Here is a 14,858-nt window from a genome sequence, read left to right as displayed (position 1 = left end):
GTAGAGGTTATTCTTCGTATAGGAATGTACAGTCTCAATTTCAAACATAGCACCCCTCAAATGTAAATATTATTTTATGTTATGTGGTTTTGAATACTTGTCTTTTGGATTTCTATGGAGGAGGGTATCTATTGCAGTGGAAGTTTAGTTCTGAGCTCCATGAATAACTTGTTAGAGGTGTCTGGGGTTACAGCATAGAACTTGCCGTTCTGAGCCACATAAGGCTTTAAACTGTATCCAAGCAGACTTTGACCCCTTCTGACTGTTAGTGATGGGTACTCACCACATGGCCTTCAGACTGATAGACCACATAGGATTTATTTACTCCCTTTTTTTTAGCACAGTATTGTGCAGCATCCTTGTTTTCTTACTTACTTCCTTCTGCAAGGAGATGTCTGGTTAGCGGTGATAGAACCTATAGCCTGTTTTCTTCACATTGCGTAAAGGGAAGAAGGGGAATGAATAGGATTTAAGTTGAATAATATGTGAAGAGGAGGTATGATTTATGGCCTGTAGTGTCTCCATATTAAGCTAGGTGACCTGTTCTGCCACAAAGGCAGATGTGACTGTTTTAGGCTCTTCCTTGGACTATATTTGATTTTTAGCGTAATTAAATCACTGTTTCCCCTCCTACCTCCCCGTCTCCTCCCCAAGGTGATTATCATCATTAGGAACTTCCCCACACTTAAGATCTCTTCCCCCTTATTCAGCTCAGCTACTGGCCCTTTCCCTGTCTCCTTCCTCCGGTATCCCAGCACCGCTCTCTTCCTTCCAACTGCAGTCACAGGATTAAGGGAGAGGGGCGATGGGAAGTCTGTCTGCTCTCCCTTCCCCTCCACAGCTGCAGCATTAATGCAGTGTCTGCACCTGGTCTTCAGTGAGTAACGACATATCGCTCAGGGGAAAAAGAGAGTGGATGCTGTGGGATCTGAATTATAGGATAAAAACTTAATTCTGTTAATGCATGTTATGCTACTGATTAAAGTAGAGTTGTAATTCCAAATTTAATGATTCCTATTAATTTATCTTTGTGAAATTTCTGTGATTTGTTTTTCCTTCAGAAAATTACAAAATTGTAAGTATCCGAATTCCTGTTAATATTTTATTCCTTTGACTCAAAGGTGGCCGAAAGAGCACTGTATTATTGGAATAACGAATACATCATGAGTTTGATAGAGGAGAATTCAAATGTTATACTTCCCATCATGTTTTCCAGCCTTTATAGGATTTCTAAAGAACACTGGAATCCGTAAGTTTTTGCCATTATTCTTTATCTTACTATTTGACATACCACTGATAAACTCAGGGAATGTCTGCTTAAGAACATCTGAACGGGAGAGATCCAAATTCAAAGCTGGCATGAGCAGGTGCAACTTTGTTAATGCCAATATAAATTAGTCTATACTTGAGCTTGTCTCAGAATGTTTTTAATTATCTGGTATGTGTACAAAATCAGTACCTTATGGGATAAAAATAGACCTTCTCACAAGTTGGAAAAAAGAGAAATTAGATGTTACATTGTTACTGGAGAAAGTGTTGCTCATCAAGCATTTCTCCTACACAGCTTTTTATAAAATGGTTAATGTCTTAAACCTGATTGTAAATTATCTAGAAGAATATCACTTGGCATTAGTAAAACTTTGTGGCTGTGTCATGGATGATCCTAATACTTCTGGTGGACCTCTGGTACTAGCATTTTTCTAAACATCTGTGAAGCATATAGACATCTGTGTATTCTTAGGTTGGGTTGTTTTTTCTAAATTTATTTAAATACAGCTGTTCTATTACGCACAGTAATAGAATAGTTACTTCATATTGATATCCTGTTAATTTGGAATTCTTATTTTAAAGTGAATGACCTAATAGAAAGTGTTTTAATGGAAAATACTATTACAGTTACATGCCATGTATTCTACACTTTAGTTGAAAAGTTTTTCTAAGTCAAGGTGCTTACCAGTTAGTAAACCCAGTATTTTTAATGATCTGTGCTACGTTCAGGTCCCAGTTGCTTTAAGAGCTTACTGTAAAGTATTTGTAAAATATTTCATCTTTTAAAACATCAGTCTTTTTGTTCTGAATCTAGCCAAACCTCAAGTTTCTGTGTTTTCATGAGAAATCTAATGCTACTGGGAAGCTTCTCTAACTAACCCTCATCACAAAAAGACACTTTTCACGGCATAGTAAAGAATTACCAGGCTCCAACCTGCCTCTGCTCCCGCCCACCCTTCTATAATATGTACTGGGATGCTTCTGGTAATGAGAGTATTCCAGTGTCCCAGTTCTCAGACTTTTCATACCCACAGGAACGTTGCACATTTGACACACAAGCCAGGTTAAGATATAGGTAAAATAAAGAAGGTATTTAAAAAAATTTTATGTTTATAAGAACATTTTTAAATGCAGGCAACAAAAATGAAAGTTTATTGAAAGAGGTGAATTGTGGACAGAAACAGGGAGTGTGGGAAATGGCACATAGTTTGCTATATAGGTTTGCTCCAAAGGTTCCTGGCACCTGTAAAGTTGATTCATTGCCTCCTGGCTGAAGAGCTGTTTCTTAAGCAGCCCCATGTCTGTATGTGACAACCATAGCAGTGGATCAGAGACTGGGATCTCTTGATTGATAATATATTCCGAATTCTTTGAAAGATTTTTAGATTTGTTTCTTTCCCTTCTCCCTTTTCTGTTGCTATGTTGTTTCTTTATCTTCAAGTCTGCCAGAAAGGAATTTTGACCTCTAGATAATCAGACTCTTGGCAGACCTATCTTACTTTGGAAATTCTAGTATATTTTAGGTTAGTTATCCAGTCAGATGGTATAAAAGAGTAAACTGATTCTACCTTTTTTGAACCTTTGTGGGACAGAATGCCTTTGAAGCCTTTTTGAAATTATTATTATTGTACATAATTTCTTCCTGTGTGAACAGATCATGCCTGTCATGTTTTATGCAATTAAGCAACTTGAATTCAAATAAGCAGTGGTGTATTGGCTCCTGGGTACAGTCAGGAGCAGCAACAAGCAAAATAGGCAGAGGTTATAGAGAGATATCTAGATACTATATATATTTTTTTATATATAAAATATATAGTATTTTTTAAATTTATATATACACACACACAGTTTTACACAGGTACTGCAGCACTCATCTGAAGGATTCGTGGGTTTTTTAAGAGTTTTTTGCTGTAACAAAGGGAAAATGAATATGAAATGAATGAGTACAAGGAATTCACTCTTGAAATATGACCCTGTATTTTGCATAGATGCACTGAATATTCAACTTCATAGGAAAGTCATAAGGAAATACGAATCACTCCCATTTTGTGTTTTAAATTCTATTCCTTCTGCTTGCACTGATGATGTGAATCCCTGGAGTTGCATTCAGAATTGTTCTACTGCATGAGGGAAGAGTCTGTAGTTAAATGTAATAGCTTTCTGTTGTTACCTTTTACCCTAGAGTTTTGGTTTGCTCCATTTAAGTAGTCAGTAGAGACATGAAAGCTGATTCTCACCTTTAAATATGTTAATCAAAAGTAGTTTCACTGAAATCAAAGAATTTACATTATCATACTTGCAAGAGCAGAATTGGTCGCAGAAATGCTGGTAAGAGAAGACACTTTTATTTCATGTTTGATTTCACCTGAAACTAATAGACTCCTTTCTTTTTTCTTTTTTAATGTTTCACAGGGCTATTGTGGCTTTAGTCTACAATGTGTTGAAGGCATTTATGGAAATGAACAGCACCATGTTTGACGAGCTGACAGCCACTTACAAGTCAGATCGTCAGCGGTAACTTTTTAAAGCTTTTTTTGTCAGCTGTGCATAAAGCCTGCTGTTTAGGTTTTCCCTTACACTCAGATGCAGTTGCATAATGTCACACATAATAGACGCAATGCCTCGTTTTTCCCCTCTGCGTGCTCTTTAGCCTTCTCTTTGCAAGATGTAAGATAATACCATGTACAGGTTGTTCTTCACCCCTCATGAAATACAGTATCCATTGCGTTGCTTGGGAATCTGCATTCCTCATGGAATTCCTTTTGACACCGCATTCCAAAAGACTTACATGTACCAAGGCCTTCAGTAACAAAAGAAAAAAAAGGGTTTAAAGACAACAGTTTGCTCAAAGACTTCAAAAAAGTCTCACTGAGGTTTGGAAAGAGGCATGAGGGAAAACCCTAAGATTTGATTTTTCAAACTATAGTTCTTAGGCTAGATGTGGTCTTAAAGCAGAGAGGCATCTCTCAGTTCTTTCATTTCTTATTAGGAGGTCTTGCTGTATCTGAGTCTTTCAGTACGCAGGATCCATTAGATACACCATTCATATGATCGTTAGTTCCACCCTAGTAAAATGCTTTTTGTCTTTTCTCCTATTTTCCTTAATCTTTGTTTTCCAATGATAGTGCAGCATCTTTTCTCAAAAGTTTCAGCTTATCCAAGTGAAGCGCCAAGTGAAAAAAAATGAGGAAACTTTAGGAACTCTAAACAGTTTGTAGCTTCATTAAAGTCATTCCTTTTCCGTGACTCCGGGTTTCCCCAAGCAAAGCAAAGGGTACTGTATGTCATCAGACCTCGTTTGGTTAGTGTAGTCTCTTGGAGGCCATGTTTTTTGAATTGTGTGACTGGAGTCCTTTTGTTCTGCTTTCTTGTTGTAAAATGCAAAGTTTTATGCAGAAAGAATCTACGCTTAACAGGTTAGTTCGTTAATACAGTATTTCAATTTTAGAGACTTGGGTATATATTTGAGCTAAGATGCCAGATGAATTCCAGATAGGTCTTGATAAATACGCCTCAATCTGCTAGTGCAGTTGAGACAAGGCTGCGCGGTTTTCTAGCAGAAAAGGCAGAGAAACGTAGGACTGGTCATCTAATCCAGCCATGTCCATGTACTGAGGGACATCAGTGACTTAAATCAGTTTGCGATTGCACTTTCCCCCTTAAGATGAGGCACTCTGCTTTTACTGGGACCAGACACTGTAGTAGTACGCGCCACGTCTGGGTAATGGGTGAGGTTTATTGACTGAACTGTACAAGGAATTTTTCTTGCACCTACTGACATATCTCCTGTCAAGGCTGGTGCTAACCATTTCACTATTTTTATTTGCTATTTATAATTTAAAAACATAATTACCTGGCTGTGTGAAGTGGGATATTTACCTTAATATTTACAGAAAATCTTTAGCATCTTAATAAAACCGCATTTCAAAAGGGTAGCTTTGAAGCCACTTAAAGCTTGAGGAGAACTATGTTCAATATTAATGACTATGATAAGTCAGATGGTTAAGTTGGATGAGGTGATCATCTTCTAACAGTCTTTTAGGTAAGCAGGCTTGTATTTCATAATGATTAGAAGATAAATATCGGTAAGTAGCCTGAAAATGTCAGGCTATTTCACTTGTCCTTGTATTTGATTTTAAATACTTCTAGTGACAGTGGGCTCTTTTTTTTTCTTTACTGTTTTTCAGGGATTTATCTGAAAGTTGTTTGTATTTTTTAATATGTTTACAATACTTTTGGGAAATTAAAATTTCAAATGAATGAGCCAGGTGTTGGCATTTTGACTGAATCAAGATGTGTAGGGATCTTTCTAATTTGCTGAAATATTTTTCAAGAATTCTCTAGTGGGACTGGCAGAGAATCTGTATCTCTGTAATTCTTAGATTTCCATTTCATCTGAACCTACAAGGTGATGTAATAGGAATTGAAAGCATTTTGTACCTTGCAGCATCAAGGAGATTTATTCAAAGTAGACTATGGCAGAGACAGGAAATTTAGAAAGCAAATAATGCAGGTAAAGCAAATGTTAGGTTAGCTGTATAATTTTATCAGCCATTAAAGTCTGTTGTTAAAGGAAATGCTACATAGCTCTTCTTGTAGGAATTTGGCAAGGAAAAAAAAGTAAATCACTGAACAAAGGACACATCTTGTAACTTGAACTTTCCTTGGCTGGTACCTAAGCTATATGAAAACCCCCAGTCAATGTCAGTAAGAATAGTGATTCTAAAAGGATAAGGGAATGTTTGTTTTAGTAAGTGACTGTTATTTATAAGATTAAAAAATACTTTGCTTAAATAAATAAACTTGACAATAATTAAATGTAAGTTAGTCCTGAAACGTTAATTTTTAAAATCATGATATATTTGTTCCATAGTAAAAGTCCATGGCATTTTTTTCTTTTGTGTTCCAAATTAGTGTCTATGAACACTGTCACTTTGCTCAGCTTGCATTTTATGTTCTTTTCCTACTGCTTTGTTTAGTGATATTTATGTAGGTAGTGAAAAGCAAAAAAAAAAGAAAAATATTTGCAAAAATTAAATGTATGTTAGTAAAATGGCAGTTGTGTTCAACAAAATTAGCCCTGCTAATTAATGTCAACTGTATATTTTTTAACATAAATATTCTACAGTTTTCTCTCCTGCTAACTCTTTGTTTTATTTCATCTGTCAGTGAGAAGAAGAAAGAGAAAGAGCGTGAAGAACTGTGGAAAAAACTGGAGGATTTGGAATTAAAGAGAGGTCTTAGACGTGATGGAATAATTCCAACTTAACAAAAAAACAAAACAGCATTATTAACCTGTGGAGTCACACATTTATGTAGTAGAAGATGGAGCAAGTTTTCTGTATTGTGCAACTTTACAGTAGATTTCACATTTGTTTCATTATTACAACAGCACTGTATATACCTGTCTCTAAGTAAAGGAAAAAAATAAGGACTTTAATCCAAAGTTTGGACAGCAGATGGACTTCTCAGAACTTTGCAAACATAATCATTGTTTTAACCCTTCTTTAAAACCAGTCTTCAAAGATCTGTTGATGAAAATTGCGATGTCAAATTCCATTGTCAGGACCTGTTCCTTATTTATCGTTAGCAGAGAGTATACTACAACTTTCAAATGTGAACAATCTTAAAATTTAGCTTGTCTTTCTGCTAAACTGTTAAGTGTATTTATAGTAAAAGAGAAAAAAGACTGTCATTTCCTTATGAGTTTGTGTAACATCCTCCTTCTCTGGATAACTTTACTGTAATTTGACTTTTTTTCCTTTTGCACATCTTCATAAGTTGAATGTCCATTCAGATCAGGGCCGTGAAAGACATAGGTCCTGAATAAAAGTTTTGTTTACTGGTGTGAGCATTTTTTTAGTACCAGGCTGTCTCTGGTGCTTCCTTAATTTGAACATTAGGAGTTAAAAAACAAGTAGGTGATAAACATAGTAGGAAATGGAGCTTTGGATTCATGCATCTATTTATTGCAAATCCAAATTAATGTCCACAATCCTTTAAGAATGGGCAGTGGTAACACCCTGGACTTCAGTACCTAACCAGTATTAGTGATACGGCATTGGACACACATACTGGAGTTGTTTTAGAAATACTAATTGCTAAATTATTACAGTATGTTTTTATTGGACCGTTTTGAAAGAATAAAGACAAACGCTAAACAGTGCAAGCATGAAATTGATCTCCAGGGGTCATGGGTCTAATTGGAAATTGAGTTGAGATAGCAGTTTGGACTGTTTGGAGTTGTTGCCTTACTTTTTAATATGTATTTATAAAGTGTTCCAGCAAAAGAGGATGTAGCCTCTAAGAAACATACTATAGTGTTTTTGTGGTTCTAGTACTATTACTCATCACAGTACCAGCCCTGTGGTCTTAGCTGGAAAGGATTCTGGATAATTTACTTCTGCATTCTCATCTGGATGCTCATTCCTAACTACTGTATTTGTTACCAAAAGTGGTTCTACAAATGCTACTGAAAAAAATTCTGGAAATCCTAATGTTCTGAGTATTAATAATAAAGTTTAAAATGCTTTTATATCAAAGGTGCATTGTGACCAAATTGTTTAAAACAAAAGAAAAAAAAAAAAAAACGAAACAAAAAGAAGAGGGCTGTATTATAAGTATACATTATTGGCTATCTGCTTTGTATTTGAAAGTGGAATCTTACATCTTTGGTAGGTAAAATGCTGATAAGACTTATGTACAGTATATATTTAGCTAATGCAGTTGCATTATTATATACCGAAAGGTATGTGTTTCAGGATTTTTCTCCAGGATGCTTTTGAACTGTTACAGACATATGACAGCAGTGAATTGATAATCCTAAACCATCAATCCAGCAGTATTTACAGTATAAAAATGAATTGGTGTTCATGAGTCTTTGTGATAGTTGCAAACATGAATTTATGACCTGTTGCCATTGATAGAAATACAGTATAAATACAAGCTTGTATATTTTTCTTCCTACCATTTAAATATGCAGTAGGATTTGAAGTTTTCTTGTTTTCAGGCATGGAAAAGAGGTAAAAAAGAATTCCCTCCTAGACTACTGACTGTTTCAGGATTATCAGGTCACAGTTTGTACTCCTGGGTCTGCGCACACCAATGTTGTAAACTCAATGATTTTGTAAAAACTTGACACTGTTAATTCTGGGAAAAAAAGTGGAACTAGTCATATGCAACACCAAACACGACATGGTTTAATGGGATTAATATGAGCTTCTTTTAAGAACACTGACTGGGACGCAATGTAAATTAGGCAGTTACTGTCATAGTTGAAACATTTTATTTTAAAGTGCTGAAGCAAAGGTACAAGCTGAAATACTGAAGATTAAATAAATTTATAACAAATCATGTCCCTTAGCCCATTGATTTTGACAGTCTTTTATTTCTGTTACCAAAAAAATATTTGCTAGTGTGATTTCTTTGTGAAATGATCATGTTTTACAAGAGGGTGAACTTAAACACATGCTTAAAGACTATGTTCAATTGTGAAAAACTGAGATAGAATGGAGGAAAAAAGATTAATGTTTTCCACCTGGTGGAGTAAAACACAACAATGTGAAATTAGAAAAAGCACCTTGTCCTGTACTTAGAGTTTAGGTGAGTGTTGTTTGTTCATATAACTATTTTTGGTTTTGACATGACATTCTGGTATTGATCATACAAAACTGATGAGAACCTGATGGGTTGCAATATTTTGTTACCTCGGATGTTACCTCTGATGTGGGGATAGTGGGGAGTATCTAAAGTTTATAGATGATTTATCACTTCCGAGAAGGAATGTTTCTTTAAAGTGAATGAGACGATGTGATATTAGTCACTTGACTCTAAAAGGCTGATACGACACTAGGTTGCACTGTGCGATGCACGTGAAGAAGCACTTGCCACAATGATACGACCGTACCCCCGGGATCCACTGTTTGCCACAATCCAAATGCGATGTCCTGCCACTCTGCAGAGCTCCCATTGGTATCAATTGGAGTTGCAGGCAAAGAAGGCGGCAGCGTATGGGCCCAAGTGTGATCAGTGCGTCTGTTTAATTATGCTTTCGTTTCCTTCTTGAGTTCCAGAAACTACCTTTGTTTGTGTAAATGTTTTTATTAACTGCTCGTACAGCAGTTGTTGGGTGGTCACTCGTGTCCTGTACCATATTGGTTTCAGGAGAAAGGATTGAATGCTCTCTGGTAAAAGGAACGAGCTGCATTTTCAATACTAGGGCATTGCATCAGGTCATGGGGATATGACAACTGCAAAAGTAAAGTTCCTCTCGTATACTTTAAATTGAGCACACATTGCTTTCTTCATCTTGCAAGTCTCCCCTATTGTTTTCCTTTCATTGCTTTTGAGTGGTTTTTGTCTCTCTTCCAAAGGTTGGAATGCTTTAAATAAAAGTATTCTAATGCCATTGGAGCATTCACTAGCAGGGTTACAGTAAATTTAATCTTGGTTTTGTTAGCATAAATAAACAGATTTCACTTTTTTTTTTTTTTTGTCTCCTCCTGTATATGGAAAAGTCGAGTGTGTTAGAGCCAAGAATTGCTTGAGTAAGAAATGCAGCAGCTGTACTTACGTTATACATGCCTAAGTACAGCCTTAGGCTCTCTCACTATGGAAAGGAAAATACATTAGGAGCTTTAAAAACCTTTTTATTCTTTAGTGAGGAGGGGGAAACACTAGATTCTTCTCCCCCCAGATAAAACCCAAATAATTTGCTTTTAGTTCTGTATTGGAAAACAAAGATGGCCTTTTCTCTTAATTGCGTATCAATATTATCCCAAAGCAGTTGCCCTGAAACAAGACAAAGGTGACAATGTGCAAGATTGAAGAATGTTCTTACTTACATGTGGCTTTTTTTTATTTTGGCTCACCTGTTTTCCCTCAGCAGCTCTGTAGTGAGCCACCAGTTAGTTTTTCTAGTTGGTATGTGCAGCAGATTTTGTATAGCCCAGTTTTTCATTTTGAAGTCTATGAAACATTATCTTGAAACAGAACGGAACTAATTCTGATTGAAAACTTTTATCCAAGTGTTGCTTCCCGTCCGCAGAAGCACACACTTTCTATCATGACCTCTCTGAATACAAGGGTTCTGTTATTTGGATCACTTCCTGTAAATATGTTGTATTCATAACCTCATGTAACGATGAGGAGTTTTCAAATATAAATAGTACTGATACATTTCTTGTTGTTGTCCTATTTTTGATTGTAGTATAGCGAATGACCTGTCATGCTTTTTGTTTCAAGGTTAGCATTAGATTCATAGATCTTAATATTTTAGCATTTCATTGTTTAAGCAGGAGAGGGCAGCAAAAGTTCATTTTTCCCCATAGGAATGCTCTGGTCCATGACTGTTTTTAAACTTAGATGCATTTAACTATCTGTGGGTAGGGGGGAAAAATGAAACATTTTTTATATATATTAAAAGGTGCATATGAAAATATATAGACTGGTCCAACCAGACTGTGAAAATGTCTTCTACTCTACATCGAAGTAATAAAAAAAGAAAAATACCTTCCACCTCTGGATAAAGTACAAGCAGGTCTTAAGCTCTTGGATTCAAATGTCATTCTTTGGAAATAGTTTACTTTCTTAAAAATGGTATCAGAGAAACTCGAACTCAATGGTGCTCCCAGTTATAAATGTGTAATCCTCCTCTTGTGCACATGCTCAAGAGGCTCTGTACTGTGGGTGCATCTAAATAAAGAAGCAATGAAGTGTTTTCCAGGTGCTTGGCTTTTTTTTCCACCTCCTCCCGTCTAAACTTCATGTACCTTTCCACCAGTGAATTTCCAGCGCTTAGAAACCCATTTGCATGTATTAAATGTAAGGATACTTGACTAAGAAAAAAACACCCAAATAATGAGGTGGTAATGAAAGTTTCTGCCAGAATTACTGTAGTAAACGCTTAGTTTTCATTAAGTTCATTTTTTTAAAGGTCCTCTCGTGATGGTGAGCGTCCTCGTACTGCACACAGCCGCGCCTCTGAGAGAGGTAAAGAGCAGTGGCTACAGAAAAGAGGCATTAGATCCACACAATGTTCTTTATAAACCGCTTGAGCCTTCCACTTTCCAGCTGGTGAAGGAACTTGTTCTTTTATAGCATCATTCTACTGTTCCAGTCCTCGTGCTGCTCTGCCTTGCGGTTTCGAAGCGAGGACAAAGGCTCAGGATGGTGACGTACGTGGCCAACACCCTCTGGAGAGAAGCATGGATAGATCCTGGTAAGGGGTAGCGCTGGTGAACGGCTTCAGCAGAAGCACAGTAGATGCGGATGCTGCAGTAAAACTGGAGATGAGATGTATTAACCATCTACTTCCGATTTTAAAATTATGCTTTCCTATGTGAATTATTCTGGTCACCTAATTCTTAAAAATTCTTTCCGTTTTGATTTTTTCCAAATCAAATTTTCTGCAGTTGGATCTTGCGTGCCTATGTTAGAAGAGCTCGTTATCACAAATCTCTTTAAAATACTTGTAAGACAATATTCAGATCACTTAACAACCTCATGTCTACTTACTTTCTTATCGCAAGGCAACTATTTTCCAAAGAAGTTAAAAAAAGATAAATTGAAACACGCAGTAAGTTGGCCTTCGGGGTAGGATTTGTCTTCAGTACTTGCAAGTTAGAAAACAACATTTAAAGGATTGGAATTAAAAAATTAAATTAGTTACCTACTTTTTGCAATGATAATTGCTTTGCTAATTTTTCATCTTTTGTCTTTCCTTCTCAGGAATGCTTTGGTTTCTCATGTAATAGCAGAGCACCTAGTTTATTTTACGTTAAGTTTGGTCCCCAGATCACAAGTCTGTGCCCTACAAAAGCAGTTTGCTGTGCAGGTAAAGGCTGTTCCCAAGTCTGTATTCAATTATCGCTTTAATGTACAGTAAAGCAATAGCTTGGGTATTGAACTCGAAGCTGATACAAGGTCTTGCATTATAAGTTCAGAACTATCTATCGTTTTAAAGATTAAATGCTGAGGCCAAAGGGAATATCCTGAATTTGTTAGTAAATACCTTGAAAGGAATTGTACTAACGCACTGTGAGTAGTGACTGCAAGCTTTTCTGGAAGTCTCCATCACGTGAAAATGTTACACTGAAATTTTATCTTTGACTATTTTTCTTGTTGGTTGGTTGTTTCCTCTCTGCCCCCCCCACCCCCACCACCCCCCCCGCATTCATTTTGTCTATTGAGTGCTCCCCCTCTCCTCCCCCCAAATCACCGAAGGTGTGAGAAGTTAGGGATCACTCAGGAAGGATGGAAAGCTTGTGATGCATCTAAAAAACATATTTTGCATTGCTAGACAGAGGCTCATACCTTTGGTACACACTTGAAAAATGTCTGGGAACTTGTATTATCCCTGAATCTGGGAAGGTCTTCCAAAAAGAGAATGAGAAAGGGAATACAGTTACGCTATTCTATACTGCTTCTGAATCTCATTTTCAAAATTCTGACTATTTCACCAGCTGGGACAAGTTTTTGATTGCGTACAAAGCCTCTGAACTTCACGGAGAGAGAAAGCAGCAATGCAAGAGGGGGTATTTGTAGAGCATCTGGCTGGCGGAGTGGTGGGCTGAGGATGCACGTGCCAACCTGCCAGCCCAGGCAGAAGGAAGCTCGAGTATAATTGCCCGGACAGCAAGGAAGGAAAGACGTCGCCTTTGTACATGGGTTCGTGCAGACTTCCATCGACAAAAGGCAGAGGTTACCTGGAAACCTTTCTTGAACCGAGCAGGCTTGGGTCAATCTTGAATCTTCACCTTCTGATGAAGCAGACGTGATTTAGCTGTGTAAGCAAACTGATCAAACAATCCAGCTCAGTTTTGGGTATCTTCTAATATTAATTCTGTGAAATATACGGAGTAGGACTACAGCTTATGCTCATCTGCCGTCCCTATGACTATGTGATGACTCCCATGCTTTTCTAGAGATTACTTTGACTATGCAGATAACGTGTGTGAGTAGAAAATCACTCTACACTTAACTATCTTAAACCAAGATGGGTGTCTGCATTATACAGTCTTCGTTTCAGGCATCTTGGAAGCAGTTGGCTAAAGTCTGTCGTTGACAGATCTCAGAGTAAACTGAAACTTGGCAAAACACACTCTTGATTTCTAGAGCAAGGAAATGTGGAATTCGGACACTGGTAATTAGTTTATTAGTCTACAGCCTCTTTCACAAACACAAAGGGATATTATCGCTATTTGCTGTCCATGACTCATCAGACAGCGATTGTCATGGTTAGTGATTATGCACTAGATTTCAAACGTCAATTCTGGGCAGACAAAAATTGCTCTCAGGGATACAAAGGGAAGAATATTCCCTACTGTGCGCGGTGCCCCACGTCACCCCCTTACTCCTCGCGCTGCTGAGCGATGCCAGCCTCCGGCAACACGGCCCCGCAGGCACAGGTGTGAAGGCTTGCGATGGACTGAATTTAAGCAAAATCTGTTGTTCTATTCAAAATTCTGATCAGGGGGACAGGATAGGTGGTGAGGGACCAGTGGGTATTTTAGCCTTATCCAAGCAAACGCCTCTGTGTGTGGTTAGCTAAAGAACTGGGATTTTTTTGAGGGGTCTTGTGTAGCTCTGTTCTTATGGGACCTCACAGTGTAACTCAGCTTTAACAGAAACCGTGTTGAAGCTATTTTCAGCTGCAATTCTATGTCCATAATGACCTTCAATCTATTAAATCCCCATAGAATTTCCAACGTGAATCCGCTGCTTCAAATCCCATTGCTATCTATTTGGTTATTCAGGGTTTGTTGGTAAAGTACTTTGAAAATGTTGAAATCTATAAATTTGCTCCAATATTTAGAAATGCTTCTGCAATAAATGCAACCGAACAGCTAAAGATATAGGAGATAGGGCTTTGATTTGACACCCTAATGTAAGATCACCCAAGGAACGGGTTTTTTTCTTCCCCTTTTTCTTCTCCCACAACCTATTTCTGTTTTCTCTTGCTCTAGAGCTAATTCTGCTGATGGTAAATTTGAATATGTGCCACACAGAACCAAATGAGAGAAAAAAAGGAGCTGCTTTCAAGAGCTCTGCTTCCAGAGAAGGTCCATGTAAGTCCCCCTTACAGCACTCCCTCACGCCCTCCTCCGTGCATGGAAATCAGCACCCAGTTATCCCCCCGAGCTCCTAGAGATGTATTTACCTTAATTTATGGCTATCTGTGATCAGTATCTACAAAGATCAGATTCCCCCAGGCTGCGTAAGCCTTCTTGATTCTTCTGCTACTACTGCGTATACAGGTCAAGCGTGTGCAAGTATTCTTGCTGGCTTGCAGGTTTTTGTCAGAATTTGGGAGACCAGAGGTGGCTGCTTGTCCAATGGCATTTTAGTCCATCAACTTTCAACTTTTTCCATTTCTTCTTTCTCTGAATTTTCATCGCTTTTTGCCTCGGTGAGTGTGTGTTAGTACCTGTCTATGCGGTCCAAATGCACTTTACTACCAAGGATCGAGCAGTTCCAGGAGCAGCACAACTACTGACGCTTGGGTTCCTGCGTCTCTCCTCTACGGCTTCGTAGGTGGCGGCTTGCGGGAGCCAAGTCTGAGGCACTGACTCTGCTGGCACGTGGTTGAA

The 14,858-nt window shown here is 37.7% G+C and overlaps 1 protein-coding gene across 4 annotated transcripts in view; it reads left to right on the top strand.

Annotated features, from left to right (window-relative positions):
* The window catches only part of PPP2R5E (protein phosphatase 2 regulatory subunit B'epsilon), a 75,527-nt gene extending 66,905 nt beyond the window's left edge, over positions 1 to 8,622 (top strand). For 2 of the 4 annotated variants that reach the window (XM_082485442.1, XM_082485445.1), the window contains 3 exons: positions 1,122 to 1,249; positions 3,682 to 3,783; positions 6,439 to 8,622. In XM_082485442.1, coding sequence (XP_082341568.1) covers positions 1,122 to 1,249; positions 3,682 to 3,783; positions 6,439 to 6,538 — 330 coding nt within the window. In that variant the 3' untranslated portion in view covers positions 6,539 to 8,622. The remainder of the gene's footprint in view (positions 1 to 1,121; positions 1,250 to 3,681; positions 3,784 to 6,438) is intronic. The other 2 variants (XM_082485443.1, XM_082485444.1) reach the window with 2 other exon arrangements.
* The last annotated feature ends 6,236 nt before the right edge of the window (positions 8,623 to 14,858 follow it).

The sequence above is a fragment of the Vanellus vanellus genome (genome assembly GCF_965231255.1).
Source record: "Vanellus vanellus genome assembly, chromosome: 6".
Taxonomy (NCBI): Eukaryota; Metazoa; Chordata; class Aves; order Charadriiformes; family Charadriidae; genus Vanellus; species Vanellus vanellus.
This window is presented reverse-complemented; position numbering and strand designations above follow the sequence as displayed.